The sequence below is a fragment of the Dermacentor albipictus genome, chromosome 9 (genome assembly GCF_038994185.2).
Source record: "Dermacentor albipictus isolate Rhodes 1998 colony chromosome 9, USDA_Dalb.pri_finalv2, whole genome shotgun sequence".
Classification (NCBI taxonomy): Eukaryota; Metazoa; Arthropoda; class Arachnida; order Ixodida; family Ixodidae; genus Dermacentor; species Dermacentor albipictus.
Genome location: NC_091829.1, coordinates 63,897,199 through 63,918,356, shown reverse-complemented (window position 1 = coordinate 63,918,356; position 21,158 = coordinate 63,897,199). Strand labels below are relative to the sequence as shown.

General features: G+C 42.4%; 1 protein-coding gene across 31 annotated transcripts in view; it reads right to left on the bottom strand.

The window, feature by feature from the left end:
* LOC135896969 (uncharacterized) overlaps positions 1-21,158 on the bottom strand; it is a 279,122-nt gene that overhangs the window by 192,421 nt on the left and 65,543 nt on the right. For 29 of the 31 annotated variants that reach the window (XM_070526193.1, XM_070526196.1, XM_070526195.1 and 26 more), the window contains 12 exons: positions 19,466-19,504; positions 18,978-19,016; positions 16,535-16,573; positions 14,970-15,008; positions 12,945-12,983; positions 12,668-12,706; positions 12,137-12,184; positions 9,496-9,534; positions 8,668-8,706; positions 4,493-4,531; positions 2,809-2,847; positions 1,475-1,504 (listed from right to left, as the gene is read on the bottom strand). In XM_070526193.1, coding sequence (XP_070382294.1) covers positions 1,475-1,504; positions 2,809-2,847; positions 4,493-4,531; positions 8,668-8,706; positions 9,496-9,534; positions 12,137-12,184; positions 12,668-12,706; positions 12,945-12,983; positions 14,970-15,008; positions 16,535-16,573; positions 18,978-19,016; positions 19,466-19,504 — 468 coding nt within the window. The remainder of the gene's footprint in view (positions 1-1,474; positions 1,505-2,808; positions 2,848-4,492; positions 4,532-8,667; positions 8,707-9,495; positions 9,535-12,136; positions 12,185-12,667; positions 12,707-12,944; positions 12,984-14,969; positions 15,009-16,534; positions 16,574-18,977; positions 19,017-19,465; positions 19,505-21,158) is intronic. The other 2 variants (XM_070526197.1, XM_070526201.1) reach the window with 2 other exon arrangements.

Sequence of the window (21,158 nt, the reverse complement as noted above, 5' to 3'; positions counted from 1 at the left end):
AAGAAACTCGTGGCGAAGGACCTGCTACGCCGCCTGATCGCGGCCAGTGCTACCTGCGAAGACCGTCCTACAGACAAACCTGGCAAAATGTTGGAGCTATCGCAGAAACCAAGATGCGCCAGCTTGAGTCAAGCGTGAGCGTCCCTTGCCTGCGAGCTTCCCCTCCTTTCTTGGTGTTCAGTGAACAGAGGTGCTGGAATGATTATGCTAGCCCTCGCCCTCAATTCAGGCCCATCGGCAACTTCGGACGCTCCGACTCTGGCGAAGGTGTGACGAAAGATTTCCCCGGCCTAGGGATCTAGAGGGGATAGAGGGGTTTCAAGCGGACCATTTTCGCTCCTCAGAGTATGCTTCGATTCCGCGGTGCTAGTCTGTTGAGGCGTAACGTTCTCTACTACTCATCTAAGCACTCTAAATCGACCCAGTACTCTTGCTTGTCGATGAGAGCCTGTTCCTGCCTTCAACAACGAGGGCATGGGCATGGGCAGCTACCTCTTTCGACATGCCCGACCCCAACTCTTACAGCAGCAATGCACGATGCACTGGCGTTTTTAGTGCGAAAGGGCTGCTAGCCTATACCATGCCGGATTTCGACTAGGTCAGTATGAAGCCTCGTCTTCTGTGCCCACAAAACGGACAGCTCCGCCTACATTCTCCTCGGACGACGCCCCACACGCCGACGGACGTGACGTCATAGGGGTCCACCGCGCTCAACGCTGGCCACACCGCTTGGTCACTCCTCCCTTAGGCCTCGCTTTGCGAGCAACCACGTCGGCGTCCGATCGAATTGTGATTGTGGTCAGGGGGGTATGTCTAAAGGAAAGCTTCGTCAGGCCAAGTGGCACGAATAACAACGACCTTGGCTACAGAGGGAGCGTGAGTCTGCCGACCTAACTTGGTGCAAGAAAATGGCTAATTTGTTCAAAAAGTAAATGTTCCTTCACCCGACATTTCGTGGCTCGCGCAGCCAAACCGTCTCTCATTTCACATCAAGCCCGGATTAAAACATGGCCGCCGCGGCCGTGATTTGATCCCTCTAACTCGTGCTTAGCAGCGCATCACCAAAGCTACTAAGCAAATACGACGGTTAATGTTCACATCAATGTCAGTGTTAAGATAAAATGTGGGTACAATATCTTTCATTCTGTCGGGCAAGTTGGTGTAGTTCTTCAAGACCTGGAAACGTAGTGGCATTTGGCATTGCTGCTCAAGCGCACCATCTGGAACAGCAAATCCACTTCAGCACTTCATTCTCAATACTCGGTCTAAATGTACAAATAGATGAAAAAAGAAAATAGAGCAAAATGTCACGAAACATTGGTATTCGGCGACATTTCCGCAAAAGTGGAGACGAACATATTATAGGGCTGAATTTTGAAAGCTAATTGCAGTACACAAAGTCTTATGTTTCTCTTGGCTGCTGAATTTCACCTATTTCACATGAGCATGAAATATGATACTTTAGGGTACTCACCGGTGAACTTTCAGCGCTTCCCGTTCCAGGCTGCAGAGTGATAAGCAAGAAATTGTAATTTTGAACATGGCGAGGTTTCTTCAGTATTGTTTTGACGTAATTTTTATGTGAGTACATTTCATTAATGCTACGCTTTTTGTCAGTTGTTTTATAAGTTCAGTTGAGTAAGATTTCCAGCGCAAGATTTTATTGAAACGCTACAGAGAAATACTGAAGACAGTAAAGCCTGGACAAATAAGTATGATTTTCTCTTCCCTCTCTACAATGGGCGAATGGGCACAGTGGGCGTCTTCCTATACTTGGGGCAACCTAAACCCTCGTTATAACGAAGTGGTCTGTACACTAAATTGGCTTTCTTAAATGCGGTAGCTTGTGGAAAGTGCAACATTATAAAAGTCATAGCAACGCCGCAAGTATGCTCCAGCTGCGCTGAAGCTGGTAAAGCTTATAATCAAACAAAGTGGCAAGCGAAAGTGACAAGATGTCAGTGACCAAATGTCTTTCACCTGTCATCATTTGATGCGGTTTGACCTAAGGAGCTGCCGCAGCGTGGTCACGTGACCTTCCTAGTGACGTTTGCTTCGACAGGTTAGTCGGATGACTCACATCATGTGTGCCACACAACGCGATGACTCTGACGGTCCACAGTCACTTCCGCAAGGGAGATGCTATGTGTTCTGAAGCCCGACAACTCCAAATATTCATCCAATCGCATGGGAACGCGAAAGACTTTTGCCACTAGCGGAAATGTACCGGCCTAAGGCGGTGGCGTCATTTAAGGTAAGTGTTTGACCACAGACATTACTCTCTATGGAGCTTCGCCTAAGGAGCTTGACACACTGAGCTCCCTTCTTATTACCCATTTCACCAAGCAGGCCTAGATTCTTTATTTATGTTGCTTTTCTTTCGAATTTACACGGCCAAGACGCCTGCGGATTTTCCATTTTCTACTTTGTGCTAAGCGGTGTCTGGTGCTACTGCACTTCTAGTTATTCAGCATAAAGTACATATGCTACTGTCGCCCCCCTCCCCCCATAGAAAGAACGTTGAATAAAGCCACAGTTTGAAAGTAACCATTTTGCTTATTGAAAGTTTAGTATATTGCTAGCAGCTAAATGAGTTCCATATGCACTTTGGTTACCTTGAGAGGCTGTAGTTACTTGCTACGGGAATGGCAGACATCAGCAATCTAATAAACTGTTGCACATAAATCTTATGTATAATAATAATACCGAATGTGACGCGATTATAAACCTGAGAGTGCTGAAGACACATGCATTTGCTACAAGATGTGCGCATATGCAAGTAAAAATTTAATTTTCGTTAATAGTTACCGTTACGGGTGTCGCTGGTCCTGGGGTTTCTGTATCAGGCTATTCAAGAAATGTAAAAAAAAGTTTTTGGTATGGAATGAGTCTAAAATATGTCACCTAATTAAGACGCAAACAAGGCAACAACTATAATTATTTAAAAACGCAATATTTTTGTGTGTCATTCCGTATTGTAGCTCCATCTTGCAAACACCTGCCCAATTGCTGTTTGCAAAAAATGTGCGAGAATGCCACAAGTGCCAAGTCGGACAAGTTCTTGTATTTACTAAAATTCTTCGCGCGTTTTCTAAAGGGTACATATATTCCGCAGAAGTATTCGGGGCAAAAATTGACAGCGCGTCCTTCTTTCTGTGCAGAGACATTTGCGCTACGCCATTCATTATAAACACTACGTTGATTTGCGGTTTCTTGTTCAGTCATCTTTTCAACTAGACAATGGTCGGTTAATAAAATCAGTTGAGTGTGGAAACTGATATTCTGCTACCAAAGTCTTCTTCAGAATAATTATGTATTGTGCGTTTGCTGAGTGAATTAACATCATCTTCCTTCCGGAGAGATGAAATGAGGGCTATTTCCAGGCTTAGATTTACGTGATCATTCTAATTACCAAGACACTTGGATGAGTCAATATCGCAGAATAGCGCAACGCAATGCGTTATCAGCGATCACGACCCATCGCGGGGCATTAGGCCGCACCACGTTTACCACACGCCTATGCTTAGTAAAATGTGGTGTCGGTGTTTACCAGTTTGCCATATGGTTGGTCGTAGAGGGCATTGACCTATATAGGACCTGTATCGAACAAAGTTGTAATTTCTTGTTATCACCGGCTTCATGCATCGCCAAACTGTCGTATCCATCTTGTGATTGTCTTAACAACATAATGTACGTCACCCGTGCAGTCACTGACACCGGTACTTCTTTCTTTCACGCCAGCATCTTGTTGCTGGATCTACACTCAACATTGGGGTTTGTGTTTCGCCATGTAAAAACTGAAAAGAAAAGTGAACTTCTTACCTATCTGCATAGCTTTATTTGCAGTTCTGTGGCACACTACTCTCTTTCTTTTTGGAAATTTGAAAGTCCCGCGACTACCCGCCGTGGTTGCTCAGTGGCTATGGTGTTGGGCTGCTGAGCACGAGGTCGCGGGATCGAATCCCGGCCACGGCGGCCGCATTTCGATGGGGGCGAAATGCGAAAACACCCGTGTGCTTAGATTTAGGTGCACGTTAAAGAACCCCAGGTGGTCAAAACTTCCGGAGTCCTCCACTACGGCGTGCCTCATAATCAGAAAGTGGTTTTGGCACGTAAAACCCCAAATATGAAGAAATGAAAATGAAAAATGAAGAAAGTCCCGCGACTAATAGTTTTCACAAAAAGTGCATTTTGGAAAAATCAAAACAAAAAGAAAACAGAAAATAAATTAAATGCGTTTCTTTTTCAGATTTTAGGCTTATAGAGAACCCGACAATAATAGGTATCATATGAAAAATCGAATGACCAGAGTCCTACTCCTCTGGTTCCAATGAACTCATACCACTTTTAAACGTCTCCCCCAGCTTAATGCTAGTTAAGCGTTTCTTCATGAATGGAGAGATCCGAATTGAACAATTGCTTGCACCTTTCATCATACCAGAACACGTTACAGTGAGAAACTCTCTAGGTAGCAAGCTAGAGCACCACTCACCCCTGCGCTGCTTCCAACCTCAGTGGTTCCTGTTTCTGGCTATCGAGATAAGACATTATTTGGTTAGTAAACATGCATTGTTGTGTCGTTTGTGTTAAATATGTCAGTATTATGCAATAGCTCTGTACAAATCGTTTAGAATCGGGAAGGGAAAGCTCAATAGACTTCCATTCTACACACCACAAACTGAATAAAAGCAGGGAGTAATCAATTTAAATAAATTGCATAATATGTCAGCAGCGCTGCATAACTTTATAGCAATATGTTCTACAGCCCCATGCACTACTTTGTGTGTATACATATTTATTTATTTATTTATTTACTTATACATACTGCAGCGCAATTTGCGCTATAGCAGGAGTGGGTTAAGAAAAGGTACAGAAAATGCAATGGAATATACAGCGGTAAACACAAGTGAACACTTTTAAAGAGCACTGGTGAAAGGAAAATACACAAATAAACACAAGCGAACACTTATACAAAAAAGCACTGATGAAAGAAAAATACACAACAAGTTATACAAATGATGTCAGGCATGGGTGAGCACGATTATGCATCTGGGATGGCGGTTGCAAAAAAATTGGGATGAGCTCGAGCGAATGGATCCAGGTAATGAATTCCAGTGTTCGACTGAGTGGGGAAAAAAGCTGAATTTGAACATGTTAGTACGTGCGTAGTAGGGTATCAAGTTTAGGTCATGATCTCTTCTCGTTGATGATCCCGGCGCGAAGTTAATGTAATTACCATTTGAGAGCCTAACTAAAGTTATTGAGTATATACAGGGTGTCCCAGCTAGCTTAATCCAGAGGTTAAAAATACGCAAATGCCAAGTAGCTGGACAGAACGAAGGTATTGTTGTTTGCCATTGCTTGGAGATACTCAAGCAATTTTTTTCATCGCGCCTAATTAGATAATTATTACTAAATATTCAGCTTCTCAAATTGTACAATTAGATTAAATGTGTTAGCGAGAAAATTGCAGAGTGGAATGAATAACTCCAGATACAGATTTCTGTCACTCAGTGTGTCCTACTAAAAGTGTTTTTCCGAACGTGAAAGAAGCTTGCAAATGCACGGGAAATTGGCGCCTGAGTGGCCGCTCCAGGCACTTTGCGTGCATTCGCGGGCTTCTTTCATGCTCAGAAAAATGCTTTTATGTAGCACGTATTGAGTGACAGAAAGCTGTATCGGGTGTTTTTCATGTCGCTCTACAAATTTCGCATTGACACTTTCCATCGAATTATAACATTTGAAATGTTGTATACCTAATTAACACTAATTATCTAATTAGGCGGAGTGAAAAAAATTTGAGTATCTCCAAGTGATGGCAAACAACATTACCTTGGTTCTGACCAGCTACGTGGCATTTGCATATTTTGAAACTCTGGGTAATATTAGACAGTTTTAGTTTAGCGTGCCCAACTATAGCGTACGCTATACGCTATAATAGAGAGTTTTAGTATAGCGTAAAGCAGCAAACGCAAAGAGTTAGCGTTAGCGTTAGCGTTAGCGTTGCGTGCACCACACTGCGCATGCGCTATACGTAAACGCTGCTGGAGCTCTTACGTACGTACGCTATTTTCAGGATTTAGCGTTGAACGCTAACGCACGCAAGGGGAGCCTTACGTACGGCAAGATGGCGGCGCCAGTCGAAGTGAGAGCAGCCCGCTTCGGATCTATCGAGTCGTCTGCCTGCACTGCTAGGCGCTATCCTTCCCCACTAATGCTCGTGTTCACCTTAGATTTGTGTGATGAAGCTTCGGCAGCGGTGCACAGGTGACAAATGGGCGTTGTTTACGATATACGTTCTCGATTAGAGGCGCAGTAGGCTTAACGAGAGGGTTTGCTCATAGAGTTAGTAGAACAACTCTATGGGTTTGCTAAATGTGTTTGCTGTATCCGCCTCGAGATGGCGCCCAAGTGTATTTCGCTCGTTCGCTTGGTGTAAAGCCGCATGTGGAGCCGATGCATGTCATGTATTCCGCGGCAAAACACAGTAGTGTGGTCGGTGCTGTGGTCACAATGCGTGTGCGTTTTACCAACGACGACGATATGAACCTCGTGAAGGAGGTTTTCGCCTTGAACCCATTCGGATGGACGTCAAGGTGGGCGTCCGTTGCAAAAAATTGGAAAAAAGTGGGAAATCCGCTTTTTGGAAGCGAAATTGCCGGCGAAACGTCCCCTCCGGTATAGCTTCGACGTTGAGTGAATCTTGAGGACACGTAGAACCTGCGCGGTCGCTCTCATTCCCGAAGCATGAGGGTGTCTATGTCATCCCAACTTAAAAAGGACACGTAATATGGGTCCCACAGAACACTCGATCGCAGCATGCCAAGATTAATCGGTGTGTTTCGCGACTCTCGAGAAAACAACGCTCAAACCAAACACCTACATGCGTAATTAACGCAGCGACTGTGGCTTTCGATAAGCTTGACTTAGGGACACACTTGCGGATTCGGCATTGGATAAGCTCGACATTTCGTGTGGATTTGGCTTTCCAGTACTTTGTGTCGTTACATCTAGATGGCGCTGTATTTGTTTGCGTTAACGTTAACGCTTTTCTCCGTTCCGCTATTCTAAAACACTACCTTGTGCCGCGCAGTGCAGTCTTTCTTTGCGTTAGCGTTGCGTCGCACGCTAACGCTAACGCAAGGATTTTACGCTATACTAAAACTCTCTAATATAGCGTACGCTAAGCCGCGCGCGTTTTCTACAATTTTAGTTGGCCGACGATATCTTCGCATCTCTGAGGCCATATGCCGTCGTTGCGGCTATTTCGCGCCTGTGGCGATAGGTGGCGCTGACATTTTGAACGTTTCTTTCGTTAGGCTTCGACTCGTTCGAAACGAGAAGCGATCTCAAAAACACCACGAAGTTATCCATAAAACTCTGTCGTCGAAGCGGCCTGAGACTAAGCGAAAGCTGTTTACACAGTCATTTGCTACGAACGAAGTGCATTTTACAAAAGAAACGCCGAATTCAGTTCGAAGCGGGCAGCCGGGACCGCCGCCATGTTTCCCGCAAACTCCGCAAACCACGCAAAAACGCTAACGCTAAATCGTTTGCGTTGCGTACGCCCGCTATACCCGCTATTTCGTTTAGCGTTGAGCGCATGCGCACTGACGACCCGCTATTATTTAGCGTACGCAATGGAATAGCGTACGCTATACTAAAACTGTCTATTAGCTGGGACACCCTGTATATGCTAATAGTGTAACAGCTGCGCCTATATTTCTTCGTTCGAAGATATGTCGTGCAGTAGTAAAAGTGATTTTCATACATGTTGCTGTTAAGACACTGGACCACCGTAAATTCCTTATTCATTTCACTACAAGAGATCTGGTACAATGCTGTTACCTTGGCCGCACATCAATGCCTTTTCGGTGTCGCTGTCTGTATGCCTCTTATCCATAGTTTGTTCATCTGACGATGGCAAACACTTCGACCACACTCTGAAAGACTAAACTGCTTTATGTGCATAAATATTGAATTTGAACTGCTACAATGCGTTATTATTCTTTTTGTGGTAGATAGTTAATGAACTGCAGTTTACAGCGATGGCCAAAATTCTGTGAGCCAGGAAGCAGATATACCCGGTCATGAGGGAATGTTCCAAGATATTATTAGAAATAGTGAGAATTATATGACTACTTGTGCCATGTATTACATCATGATGACATCAGCATTCATCGATTAGGCTTACTTTTCTTTCCCCTGGTTACTGTAAATATGACCGCCGGCAAAGCCCTACATTTCAGCATGCAAATATATCACATATGTAATTTAAATAGCGTATTAATTTCCCAACTCAGGGAACTTGTCGAAAGAGGATCGTTTATAGAGGATATAAATCAACATTCCTTGAGATGTCTCTTGCCGGACTTTTTTTTATTTTTTGATTTTCCCAAATCGGGAAACAGTTTGGAGACTGTGTAAATTCACGTCGCTTTTGTTATGTTAGTTTTGCAATGTTAGTTTATTACGAAATAATTTACTCCTCTATGACTGAAAGTCAAACGCAACATGAGGTGCCATATTAATGTCTGCAGAACAGTTCCAAGTTAAGGCTACGCTGGATAGTCCCATTAGAAGCAATTCAGGCAGTTCGTTCGTTTTGTTAATTCCACATAAACATGCAACGTTTAAAAAGAAGTGGTTTCTCAACATGGAACTCACCGTTTCTTCACTTCTACCTTCAGTACTTCTAGGTCCTGGCTAATGGACAAGAGATAACAGAGCTTGTACAGGCTGCAGGTTGCCAAGGAGAGGCAACTGATAAAACAGAACTCAAATACCTTAAGTTGGGATTTAGGGCAGTTCAAACAGCACTTGAAATGTGAGACAAACTTTGTCTAAGTTTGTGCTTTAACTTTGACGGAAGCTGCAAACGTCCACAGCATACCACGGTGCTAAAAGAATACATACCCACAAATGCTTTTTTACTAAGTCTAGCAGCTTCATTGTGTGATACTAGGCTGCCTGAACTTAATGAACATTTAATGCGTGCCTATTTTTGGGCCTCATGTCAGGGGAATCACTAGATGAGTGTAACACTGCAACTACAACAGCGTGCGTTGGGGAATCCACTTCTCATGGAAGAAACATATAAACGCTATCAACGAATCCTGAAGCAGTCTACGTGATTCTTATTCATATTTAAAATTTCCCGTCCGTCAGAGATCAAGATTAGGTGGTTCTATAATTTATAAATATCAATTCTACTATTGCCAGTTTACAAATATTATTTCCCCTTTAGTGCAGCCGACTCTTTCGCGGTCCGGGTTATTAGGTCTTGGCTGTAAGATGTATGAATATACTTCTGCTATCCAGAAACGCGGTGTACAAGTGATGATCAATAAAGTTCTTGTCTTGAGCTTGTTCATAGCTGGCGCAGAATTAAAGTCTTAGTGCGCCCCTTGCTACAGAAATATAGACATCAGTTCTAACTTCTGAAGTTTCTCATTACGAACGCTTGCCCACGGCCAAAGAAAGTAAAGTACTTACCCTTCTCGAGCTCGTTCTATAAGGACTTTCGGTTGATCCCTGTGAAGCAAAGCGTTGTTATGAGCTGATGATTCACCACAAACTGCAGTATGTTTTTTTTAAATAGTGCATGATCAAATGACATTCCAAATAACTGGCAAAGGGACGTCTCAGTATGCCACTAATAATAAACAGAAATTATTGTTGGCACCGAGTTATAAAACTTAGCAACATGCCGTCCCCAAAGCGGCTAAGACGTCCCTACTACTGTAATAAGACTTCATGTGCACTTACGGCAGTTGAGCAAGTGCCGAAACTCTTTTGACATCACGCGTCAAAGTCTGTTGGTGTTTGTTTAGTGAATTTTCGCAAAGCGGCGAGGTCAAAGGAAGTGAAGCTCTGTGATGAATGAAGGGGCACAATTGGGATGAAGCCTCCCTTCCGTCTCAGAGGAAATTGGAAAAAATACAAAGCGACGGAATGGACTTAATGAAAAACGCTCCCTAAGCCGGAGCTGCAACTAACAGTGCTTACATCGTCATGGTCGTAGCAAAGACATTCTGAATCGATAAATAAGTGTTTTCCACACGCTGAGGCAGTTTTTTCTTTATAATATTATGCGTGCTATATGGTAAGGATCATACCGCTACAACTTTGTGCGCAATGCACCTCGTGAGTCTCTGTCAATTACGGCATTGATAAAAGCATGAACATTATCTGGAAGATCGAGACAAAAAACAGTGGCCTAATAAAAAATGTATTAAGCTAGAGCGACGGCCTAAATTAACCTCATGCTTTTTTTTTCGTTAGGGCAATGAATGCTTTTCTTGGCATTGTTTACTTGGCTGCTCTTCGCCACTTCCAAAAGGCAAATAGATAACCGACAGCAAAGCCCCTTCTCCCCTCTTTCTCTCGCCATCTCTACAAACACCCAACCGACTTTTTCACATTTCAACTTCACTCACCTCAACTTACGCAACTCGCTGTGGGTAGAGATCAGTATATGTAACAACGCTTCCACGGTAAGCAGTTATGTATCTGACGAATACAGTCTATGTCGTTTATGCAGGTAAATTTTATTTTATTTTAATTTATTTAGAGCTACTGCTGTCTCTATACGAGACGTAGCAGGGGGTGGGTCCATACAAAACGTCGAAGATACAAGAACACGTTCGCAGAATATAACAGGTTAATTGATCACACGAAAACAGCAAAACAGGTTTACAGAATGCAGATCAAAGTTAAGAGAACTAATAAATATTAACATATATACATAAATTTCCACTTCTGCTGAAAATTGTTCCATGGGTAGTCGTCTGACGGATCCATCAAACTTGTTCCACAATTTGATAGTTGACGGAAGGAAAAAAAATTTAAAGCAGCTCATTTGCGACCTAAGTGGGACAATGTTCATCGAAACAGTGCGCCTGGTGCGGCGCATATAGCTGGTGACGAAAGATTAATAAGGCTACTAATTTAACTCTTCATGACTCTGACGAATAACACTTCGATTCACTCTACATGGAAGAACACGCCGACCGCAATAAATATTGACGCGCATGCTCCTGCTTGGGTCTGACACTGTGTGAAAATGTTTTATATGAACGCGTCCGAATCCGCACACAAATCAGATCAGATGAAATCAGTGGAAAATTTACCGTGCCAATGCTTGAACCCTCGCTGCTTTCAGTTCCAGACTATAAAAAAGTTGATCAGCTCAAATGTTTCCCCATTTATTCCAAGCTAGTAGAGCTGACATGATATATTCATACGTGTAGCGTAGCTATAAAATGTAAAAATTTCCTCCCAAAAAATTGGTTTAGTGTTGTATTTGGTGTATCCGTGATAGGCTACTGCGCATAAATAGAGGGTTTTGAACTCTCTTATTATAAAGCTTCCTTACCGGCATGTTTTAGATCGCAATACATTTTCTCCCGTGACCGGAATTCGACATTTTTTACGGCGTTATGACCTATATTATATTTCATAACGTAAACATAGCACACACAATGTATATCTTTGTAGGTTCTAGCATCTCAATATTATACTGAACATACCAGCGATAATAGTTACGCATCTGGCTTAAGCAGTTGCCTTATAAAAAATTTTTTCTTGAGAAAACGGTGAAAGCCTATACAAGGCCTTAGATAGCTACTGAGCAAAGTGAGCCTTGTAGGAAGGACAATTGGATAGAATTTTAAGGTGCATGGAATTGTTGATAAAATCCACAAAGCGCCAAGTGGAGAAGCGTATTTAAAAGAGAAACGCTTGCAACTAAACAAGCAAGATAGATAACGAACACATTCAGTGTGAAGGCTATATTATGCTCCTTTTGGTCCTTCTGCGTTATATTTTTTTGCATTCAGCGTAAACACGTTATGGCAATGCAAATAAATAAGAGCAACCTAAGTGCATTCACGAGGTGTGAATTATCTCTGCATAATGCAAGCATTCATGTGCCAGCGCAGCGCCAGCACTTTAAGTTAACCACTCTAAGATTGCATTTTAGATACTTTACTTTCATATTTATCTACTGAAAAAAAAATCAAGATAATCCGATTACTGTTTTAAACTTTGTGTGGGCTAAAACGTTGTGGGACTTGACGATTTATATTTCATCGAGATGCTGAACATAATTTGTCAATGTTTATGTATGACTTACCGAGCCAGGACTTGTACCCTCTGAGCTACCTGTTCCAGGTGTCACAGGCTAGAAAAGTAAATTAACAAAATAAGCTATTCGTCTTATTCATGCTGCGGAAGCAGTATTATGACATACGGACGTAGGTCTATTTTCATGTTAGTATAAGTACTCAACGTGAAACTGTTGTGAAACCGTTTTCTACAGTTCTTACCGAGTAATTTCAGGTCGTGTATCTTACCTCACGTCCTAGCTCGACGAGGCATTTTGGTTTAAATGTACACAAGCATTTGAGGTAAATTACATAAAATTGTATCTATTTCAGCCATGTGCTTATGAAAAATGTTTTTCCGACCTGCGCTGTCAGCATGCAATACCTATGCAATAACTATTTACACACTGCTACGATGTGCAAGAAACAAAATAATTAAGAACAATGTATATGACTGATATGGAGGGCACGCAAAGCACGCCGCTTAAACACACAAGCAAATACACAAGTAGCTAAATAAATAAATAAATACGTTAATAAACTTTCGGGTGAACACTTACCGTGCTTCCTGCTGGCACCGTCGGAGTTCTCCTTGTGACCTAATTGTATCAAGCAAAGCATGCACAAACCTTAATGGGATGCAAGTGATCTGCGAATAATGCGATAATTTTTTATAGTATCGCACATCTTTGGCATAGCTATCATGAGTCTTCACAGCTGACAGTACTCCTTGCTTTCCTAAATAGTGCCAACGTTGGTTTATATTTGCCTGACATTTATTGATACTGACACGTTTATGCTAGTATTAAAAGGAAGAACGCTCAGTCTGGAACTTACCTTGCCAGGTCTTGTGTGACCGGTGCTTTCTGTTCCGGGCTGTAGAGAAATATGCGTCAGAATTTGTAAAAAAAAAATACAACAACTTCGTCAGTTTCCGCGAGGAAGAGCATCAACTTTCATTGAATCAGCAGTCTTTATATAGTATCACGGAACTGAGACTTTCAACAATGGTTGTTGTAAGGTAGTTTCTTGGTCCAAATTTTATTCATATCACCCCGTTGTTTGTGACCTGAATTAATTACTGTTTGAAACTTCACGTTTTTTTTTAATTTCGTAGGTTTTCTTTTTTTTGCCGAAGTCATGGCAGCAATTCCTTTTTTTAGCATTTTCGATTAACATATTTTTTAAGGGTAAAGGTTTTTTTATGTTATCCTCGCTCCCTTATTGGGTTAACAAGGGTGGACGCTTGGACGAGTTCTTTGTTCATAATTAAAACCACGTACAGCTTGAAAGTGGAACACTAGGAGAGACGATAAACACTGTGCATAGTGTGTCATATTTCTTAGTCATAGTCCTTCGTGCTGTAGCTAGTTCTAATTTCGCTTATTAGGACTGCTCTTAAGCAGAGTGGCTATTTCCCTCTGTGCGCATGGCTGTAGGAAAATGTGTATCAATGTATGCAGAGTACCGTATTATTCCCTCATACAATATTATTCCCCTGAGTAGTGCATGCCATTGTTTATTAGATTCAGTCAGCATCATCGCACAATATACTACCTGAAAGACAGTAGACCAAGCACGTGGATACCGGTGGCACTCACTGAGAATGCCGATTAGGTACCAATTAACGACTATCACAGTATCAGTGCGTGCAATGTTAACACATCTCAATTGTTAAAAAACACGAGTGGGGGAACTACTCAGCTAAGGAAAAAGGAATCACCGGCATTTCAAATGCTCCCTTGTGTGCACAATCTCTAATTCAGACCACAACGCAGCGGTGTGTTGCTTTATCTCGTTGTCAGTGAGAAATTTTCAGATCTGTCTCTCTCTTTTTTATCTTACTTCCCCTTCCAGCAGTATAACAATGTATCTATTTACATTACACTGGTTCTCTACGTACGAGGCCAGATTATCGGCAGCATCCCGGAAGTCCGCGGTGGCGCGGTATGGCTCAAGCGGTCCCCTCTCGCAAGCGTGCGAATAACTTGCCTATCTAATCAGCCGTAAGCACCGCTCTCAGGTCAAGCCAGCGTAACCAGTCAACAGTGTGGTCAACCAGGAGGCCCTGCCATCGCTCTTCACGAAGCCATATTGGAACCGCATCCCTCTAATTTATTGGGCAGTTTCTGCATCTGCCCTTTCTCGGTCTGGGCTGTGTCTACCTCTGCGCTTTGTACCACGCCGACGAAGGTCACTTTAGAGAGCGCAACAAGTGCCCTAAGCAACTGTCGCTGTTTGCGTATTTACCCCACAAAGCTGAAGCGCGAATCTTTAAACTCGCGTGTGATTACAACCAGAATTTTTGTAGCGCATGCGGAATGACCGCGACCTCACTACAGTTTATTTTTTTTTCTGGTTCCATCTGTCAACTTCTGCTCGTAACCTCCAAGATCTGCTAAGGTCCACGGGCACGTTTACTTAGACGACATTTTCATCATTCTAGAAGCACTGCGTGTTCTGCGAGCTTAGCTCGGCGTCGATGCACGTGGCAAAACTTCAGCATCAAGGAAAGCATTAAGAAGTGAAACACTCGGCATAGGCAACAATTTCACGTTTCTTCCTTGAAACAATGCACGGCGTATTTTATTTAAAGATTTCTGGTTGTGCTAAGGGTGATGACCCTTTCATTCCATTCGGTATATTATCGTCAGACCTATTATAAACAGACATCTAAGCAACACGTTCCAGCTACTCAAATCGTTGCCGAATGCAAACATATCGCAACACTAATGAAAATGGCTCTCATTCTTCCATTGTGAGGCTGCTAATTCATGCATTAGGGGGCAAAATCTGGAACGCAAGAACGTGGAGAAGAAACATTTTTCCAAAACTTGCAATACTTAAGGTAAGAGCACTCACCGTGACTTCTGTTTCCTCTGAAGGAGTCGTCGATGGAAACTATAAAGCATGAGTGACGTGAGCGTGTTAAGGCCGCAGTATAGAAGGGAGAAACAAAAGTGAAGCAGAATCTTGAATTGCTTATCCCCAGTGCACTCAATTCAATAAATTTCAGTAAATAAAATCAACCACCCGTTCTTTGTCGTCGTGTGGCACGGCTCGTGGTGTTTCTATATCCCGCCTAACTGGTCAATGAAGTTACGCACGTTCGAGTCAATCGGGTTTCGTTAAATTGCAGAGGAGGTTCAAGAACAACCGATCCTACCCGCCGTGGTTGCTCAGTGGCTATGGCGTTAGGCTGCTGAGCACGAGGTTGCGGGATCGAATCCCGGTGACGCCGGCCGCATTTCGATGGGGGCTAAATGCGAAAACACCCGTGTACTTAGATTTAGGTGCACGTTAAAGAACCCCAGGTGGTCAAAAATTTCCGGAGTGCTCCACTACGGCGTGCCTCACAATCAGAAAGTGGTTTTGGCACGTAAAACCCAAATTTAAAAAAAAAAACAACCGATGCAGTTTTTTGGTGCCATTGTGTATACCGCGCCTACGTTTCTCGGCAATTCAAGGAAGTCCGCGAAGTATCAGATAAATGGTTTCACCCGTGACGCTATTATATCACAGCGCTCTCCGTCACGTTGCGAGCGTAGGTGCCCCCGTGACCAGCGTGGCGAATTCATCGGTTAACGATCCAAGCATCGGCCTCACCGCTTCCACGGTGGCACACATGGAGGACTCGCCGTACCCTCTAATAAGCGATAACCAAGCCTCGCAGCCCACCACGCGCTTCGGTCGCACGAAACGCGGTTGAAAGCGTTGTAATACGATAGCGCATGATGGAAAGAAAAGCAACACAGAGGAACTACATTGCCATAAACATGCTGCATCGGTTGTTTCGGAACACCGTGTAAGTTGTCAACTACCTAAGTTGTCAACTACCTTGTATTCTTTCAAATGTGAACTCAAGAATTATTCGCTCTCTGATTAATTTCCTACAATGTTATTTTGCTATTTAGAAGCTGTGGAATTACTATTGATTGTGCATCTTTCCTCTTCCTTTTGTTTTTTATGTGTGTCGTCACTCAGTTTCTTGGTTATATTGTGCTTATTTCATGATTTGTTTCTCTGCTCTGTTTTCCGCTTTATTTTTTTGCTAGACTTCTAATCGAAGGGTCCCGGTGCAGTCTCTGACTATATACCATATATTGTAACAACTTGTTATGAACGAATAATAAACTGAAACTGAAACTGAAACAACCGACGGAGACGCACTTAGCCCGAAGGGCGTAATAAATGTTTTCTCATAATTGTCCATGTTCAAGTAACTGATTTGGCTGAATATATAATTAAAAAATTCGGCTAAAAGAGGTGCATCAAGGCAAAGAATATCTCGCTGATTTCACCCATCTGCGGTTTGCCGCTCTTTTTTTAAATCATTGACTGGAATTACACGAAATGCACGGTATAATTATACTTAAGCACATGTGTTAGCAATCTTTAAAGGAAAGAATGACTGTTCCAGAACTCACTTCGGTAGTAATCGGATGCTCGGTGCTTCCTCCTCCAGGCTAACAAGAGAGAAGTTTATTAGGCATATTTTTTATGTTATTGCAATACAGCCCTTGTATACGAATCGTGAGATAGAATCCACTTATATGCAAGTACACATATTGCCCAATGAATAAGTTGCTTCATTCAGTTTATTACTTAAATATCAGTGTAGTAAGTCTCTCCTGAAAAATTGTCAATAAAGAGACATTTCCATGTGTAAACTCAAACTAAAGTATTAAAGGGTTGGAAATTAAGTGTCTCCTATGCGCTTCTGAATCTTGGCAGAATCGAAGAGAACATTAACCGCGTGAGCAATCACAGCTAATATCTGATTGATTAAAATTCTTATGTTTTATCTAATTACTTTAATACATGTTGCATAGGTCTAATTCGAGCTTGCGTTGAAAAAAATATAGTGGAAACGCCTACCAATAAAGAAACAGGTGAACACATTTCAGGACATTTCGGCTTGAACTCTTTAACGTATACTTTTTCACTGGCGTTTTCACTGTTTCATTCATTCAACGTGCTTCACAAGATGTCGTAACACTATTGGTTTTATGGAGCCCATAAGGCAGTCCAGCCTGTCGACATCAAAATTATTTCTGAGGCTGGCGCAAACTTTCAAACTGTTGCTCCCAAACTGCGGGAGGAAACGCTTTGATGTATCACAGAGATAATCGCGCATCTGTACCTTAGAAAGTGTTTTGTTGAACAAGTAAATGTTACAACAGCGAAGTCAGCCTAATTTTTTATGGTGCTTATCAGTTAAGTGGCGCGATAGTTTCTGTTTAAGCAGACGTACCTTAAAAAGTGGCTTCTATTCGTAAAAAGCAACTTGTGCTCCAAGGTTAAAGGCAATAAATGTTTTGCCTTGCAAAACATATGCAATTTTTTTAACCAGAAGGTTACTTCGTTCCGTTGCTTGTGCAAGCAATATTTGATTAATCTAGCTGAATCTGGAAACGTTGTGATATCTGCCACAGGTGGGTTATCTATAAGTTCTTCAATATGAAAAACGGATCCACATTTGTAGCAACGCTTTCACATAGTGTACTTCCCTAATGAGTGCTAATTTGAATCTAGATGTGTTGGTTCTTCCCGGTAAGTGCATATTCAGCACAAGAATGCAACAAGTCTTATTCGACGTTCGCAGTATCATACTTGTAGGAAAAGAGAGAACATGTCTCCTTGTGTCGATGTGATGTAATAATCTTTTTCACTGGTTCCCACAAATACCTGCCAAAATTGGTAACCTGATGAGACGAACGGGTGACAAAAATGAACAGAATCGGAAAAGCAAGAAAGGAAGAAGGCTTGGGAAATGCGGCACCCTTAGCTATCTGTTTCGTAACTCACGAGCATTTCGACGTTGGCACAAATCCGAGACGCCTGACTGTCATTGGCAACATTAGAGCAAATCACTGAGAATCAGCTGACCTTGTTTCTACTTAAATTGAGGACGACGCAACGGGCCATGGAAAGAAGAATGGTAGGTGTAACGTTAAGGGATAAGAAAACAGCAGATTGGGTGAGGGAACAAACGCGAGTTAATGACATCTTAGTTGAAATCAAGAAAAAGAAATGGGCATGGGAAGGACACGTAATGAGGAGGGAAGATAACCGATGGTCATTAAGAGTTACGGAATGGATTCCAAGGGAAGGGAAGCGTAGCAGGGGGCGGCAGAAAGTTAGGTGGGCGGATGAGATCAAGAAGTTTGCAAGGACAACATGGCCACAATTAGTACATGACCGGGGTAGTTGGAGAAGTATGGGAGAGGCCTTTACCCTGCAGTGGGCGTAACCAGGTTGATGATAATGATGATGATGATGATGATGATGATGATGATGATGATGTTTAGGGGGAAATACTTGTCCCAAATAAGCAGCACACTTTACTTTAAAGCTTTAAGCTTGCACACATTGAAGATGGCGCCCAGGAGCCATTTGCACCAACATAGAGTTCGGTAGAGGTAATAATACCTGTTGGTGCATGTTGCACATGGCAACAATCAGATCAAATATCAGGAGACGTGGGAAGGGGACAAGTGGCCATCCTGTCTTTTATACCATTGACGCTCTTCTGCGATTCAACCGTAAGGTTTTCCGTGTTTCGATAAATGTCAACGTGTATAATTACAAGTAAACGTTGTGCGCAACTCGTGCCTCGTAGCTGATGCCTGAGTTGTCACAAGAAGAAGAATCTAAAAATCACGACTGCGAAGAAAGAATAAAGAATAGGACGTTAGCAGTGTGTTCAATAGGGCTGGTTGTTTCATATTAGAATATGCATGTTGGTATATTCACAGAGCACCGGACAGCGCTCTGTCCTGTGTTCTTAACTCACTCGTCCTGTGTTGCGCTGTTCCTGTTTTTATTCTAAGGTACAGGACCTTTGCAGACACCGTGTTGACCACTTACCGTGCTTCCTGATGGCGATTCTGGAGTGCCCTTTGTAACCTAAAAATTAAAGGTTATATATGCATGTAGCAACTAGCCGAATAAAAACTAAACGAAACTGCTATCTGATTAAGAATACAGGCAATATGTCTAATAAACAATAATAAATAATTTTTATAGGATATGTCATAAATAAAAAGCAACCTTTGTGGCCTTTCCGGCAAAATGAGTTGGTTGTCTGCGTTGTTTTATTCTTCAGAATGAATTACAGCAGGCTGTCATTGATGGTTCAAAAAAAGTGATCAAAACAAGCGGTAAAAAAGGCGATAGAGCTTGATTTCTTTCGCAAACCTTCTTTATATCAGACCTAATGTTTACGCGACACACAAGCTATCGGTATGGTGCCGTAATCAGTGTGTTATATTTACCTCACTGTTATATTAGATGACGCTAAACAAGTGTAAACGTTGAGAGTTTTTACAAGTGAAAGCACATCACTTGAAACTCACCCCGCTTGGTGTCGTGCCCTCACTGGATTCCGTGCTAGGCTGATAAAAAAAAGTTTATGATGTAAGTCGTTGTTTTTTTACACCAAGGCACTCAAGCTTTACTTTCCCATATTCACAGCACAAGTAAACCATACAAGAGTTCCAATATATGAGCGCCTACTGATACGCAGTCGAATCAAATACACACAATTTTTCTGCTGGTATGCAGCTAGCTGTCAGTGAGGTCGAGTAGCAACTTTAGCGAATGACAGTTTGTCAACAGTGTCCCAACAAAAGCCAAGTGACGCCATTTCGATAGATTATTGGCCCACTATTGTGGGGGTTACAGCACACAATTTAGGCGGTATCCTTTACTTTTTTTTTTATTCAATGCGAATGTGAGCAAGAAACAGGCCAAGACTTTCTAAAAAGATCGCTCTTGTAGCGCTACTCTGTCACGTTTCCTCTACAGTTTTAAAGCTTTTCGCGCTTGCGTCGATTCATTTTTGGCTTTCTGTACGAATATATATGGAAAAATTTTCCCCCCATACTTTGCTGCCTTAATCACCATATTGCGAAGGCAGCTTAAGGATTACGCCTCATTTCGAAGAAAACTGTAAATTGGTTGGTGCGCAATTTTAGAACTCAACGATTCTTGCACAACTTGAATGCGTACCCTCACATAGCTTATTGTCTATCGGGATCCGTGTCCCATAGGCATATATGAAAAAAGGAAGGCGAAGGGGGTAATATACTCAAAATTGCTCTCAACACTGAGGCGTCATGCATGAACTGCTGAAACTTAAATAACAACTCAGTCACACCTCTGATTACCAAGAGGTTTGGCTGCTATTACTAACAGTCAAACAATTTATTACTGTGTCGGTGGCATGCTTTGTAAGCTGCTTTGTACGTGAAGCACATGAACTTACGATTTCCTATTAAATTCACTTTGTGAACAAACTGCGCGAGGTGTACCTCTTACCCTAATTGAAGGAGGTAAGGCTACGCAAGAGGCACGAAAAATTCTCAAGAGGCGCTGTGAAACTATAATGAGGTCGAATGGTAGAGGGAGGTACTTTGAGGAAAGGACAGTGAGCGTACAAGGTACAAGCGTACAAAGACAGCCGATATCTCTGTGCTTTGTAGATTTCCCTAGTTTAGGACTGCCGTGAAATCGTAGCAGATGCCCTGGTACCGGGTGGCGCGTTATAGGCTACCACAAAGATTGTCATATTGTGTGATTGCCATATTACGCCTTAACTGGATTTTATTCTGCAGGAAACTTTTTCATATGTCTGTATAGTTCTTCGCTCTGTCGTTCACCTTCTCGTGTTTCTGATTTTCGCAGTGCAAACGAGTTTTCTTTGTAAATTCGTGCAACCGTCAGGTGAATGAAACTTTGGCTTTTTCGTGGTTTTTCGTCCACATCGTGGGCTGCCGCATTACCAATTTGCCACATTCAGTCTCCCTGAGCAAGAAGGTGTCGATTAAATTATTCTCACGCTGGGATCTGCTAGCTTCCTGGTTAGCGCACATGATAGAGTGAACGGCCCGGAAATGTGTTGATCCCGGGTTCAATTGTTGGACCAGGACATGATTTTCGTCAACTCTGGAGCTTTCTTTCTGACAAACATTTGCGGGTTCTCATTCTACTTTTGCGTTTCAGTCGAGCAGATGACTACAATTTTTTTTTCGCTTTCATAAGCTTTCC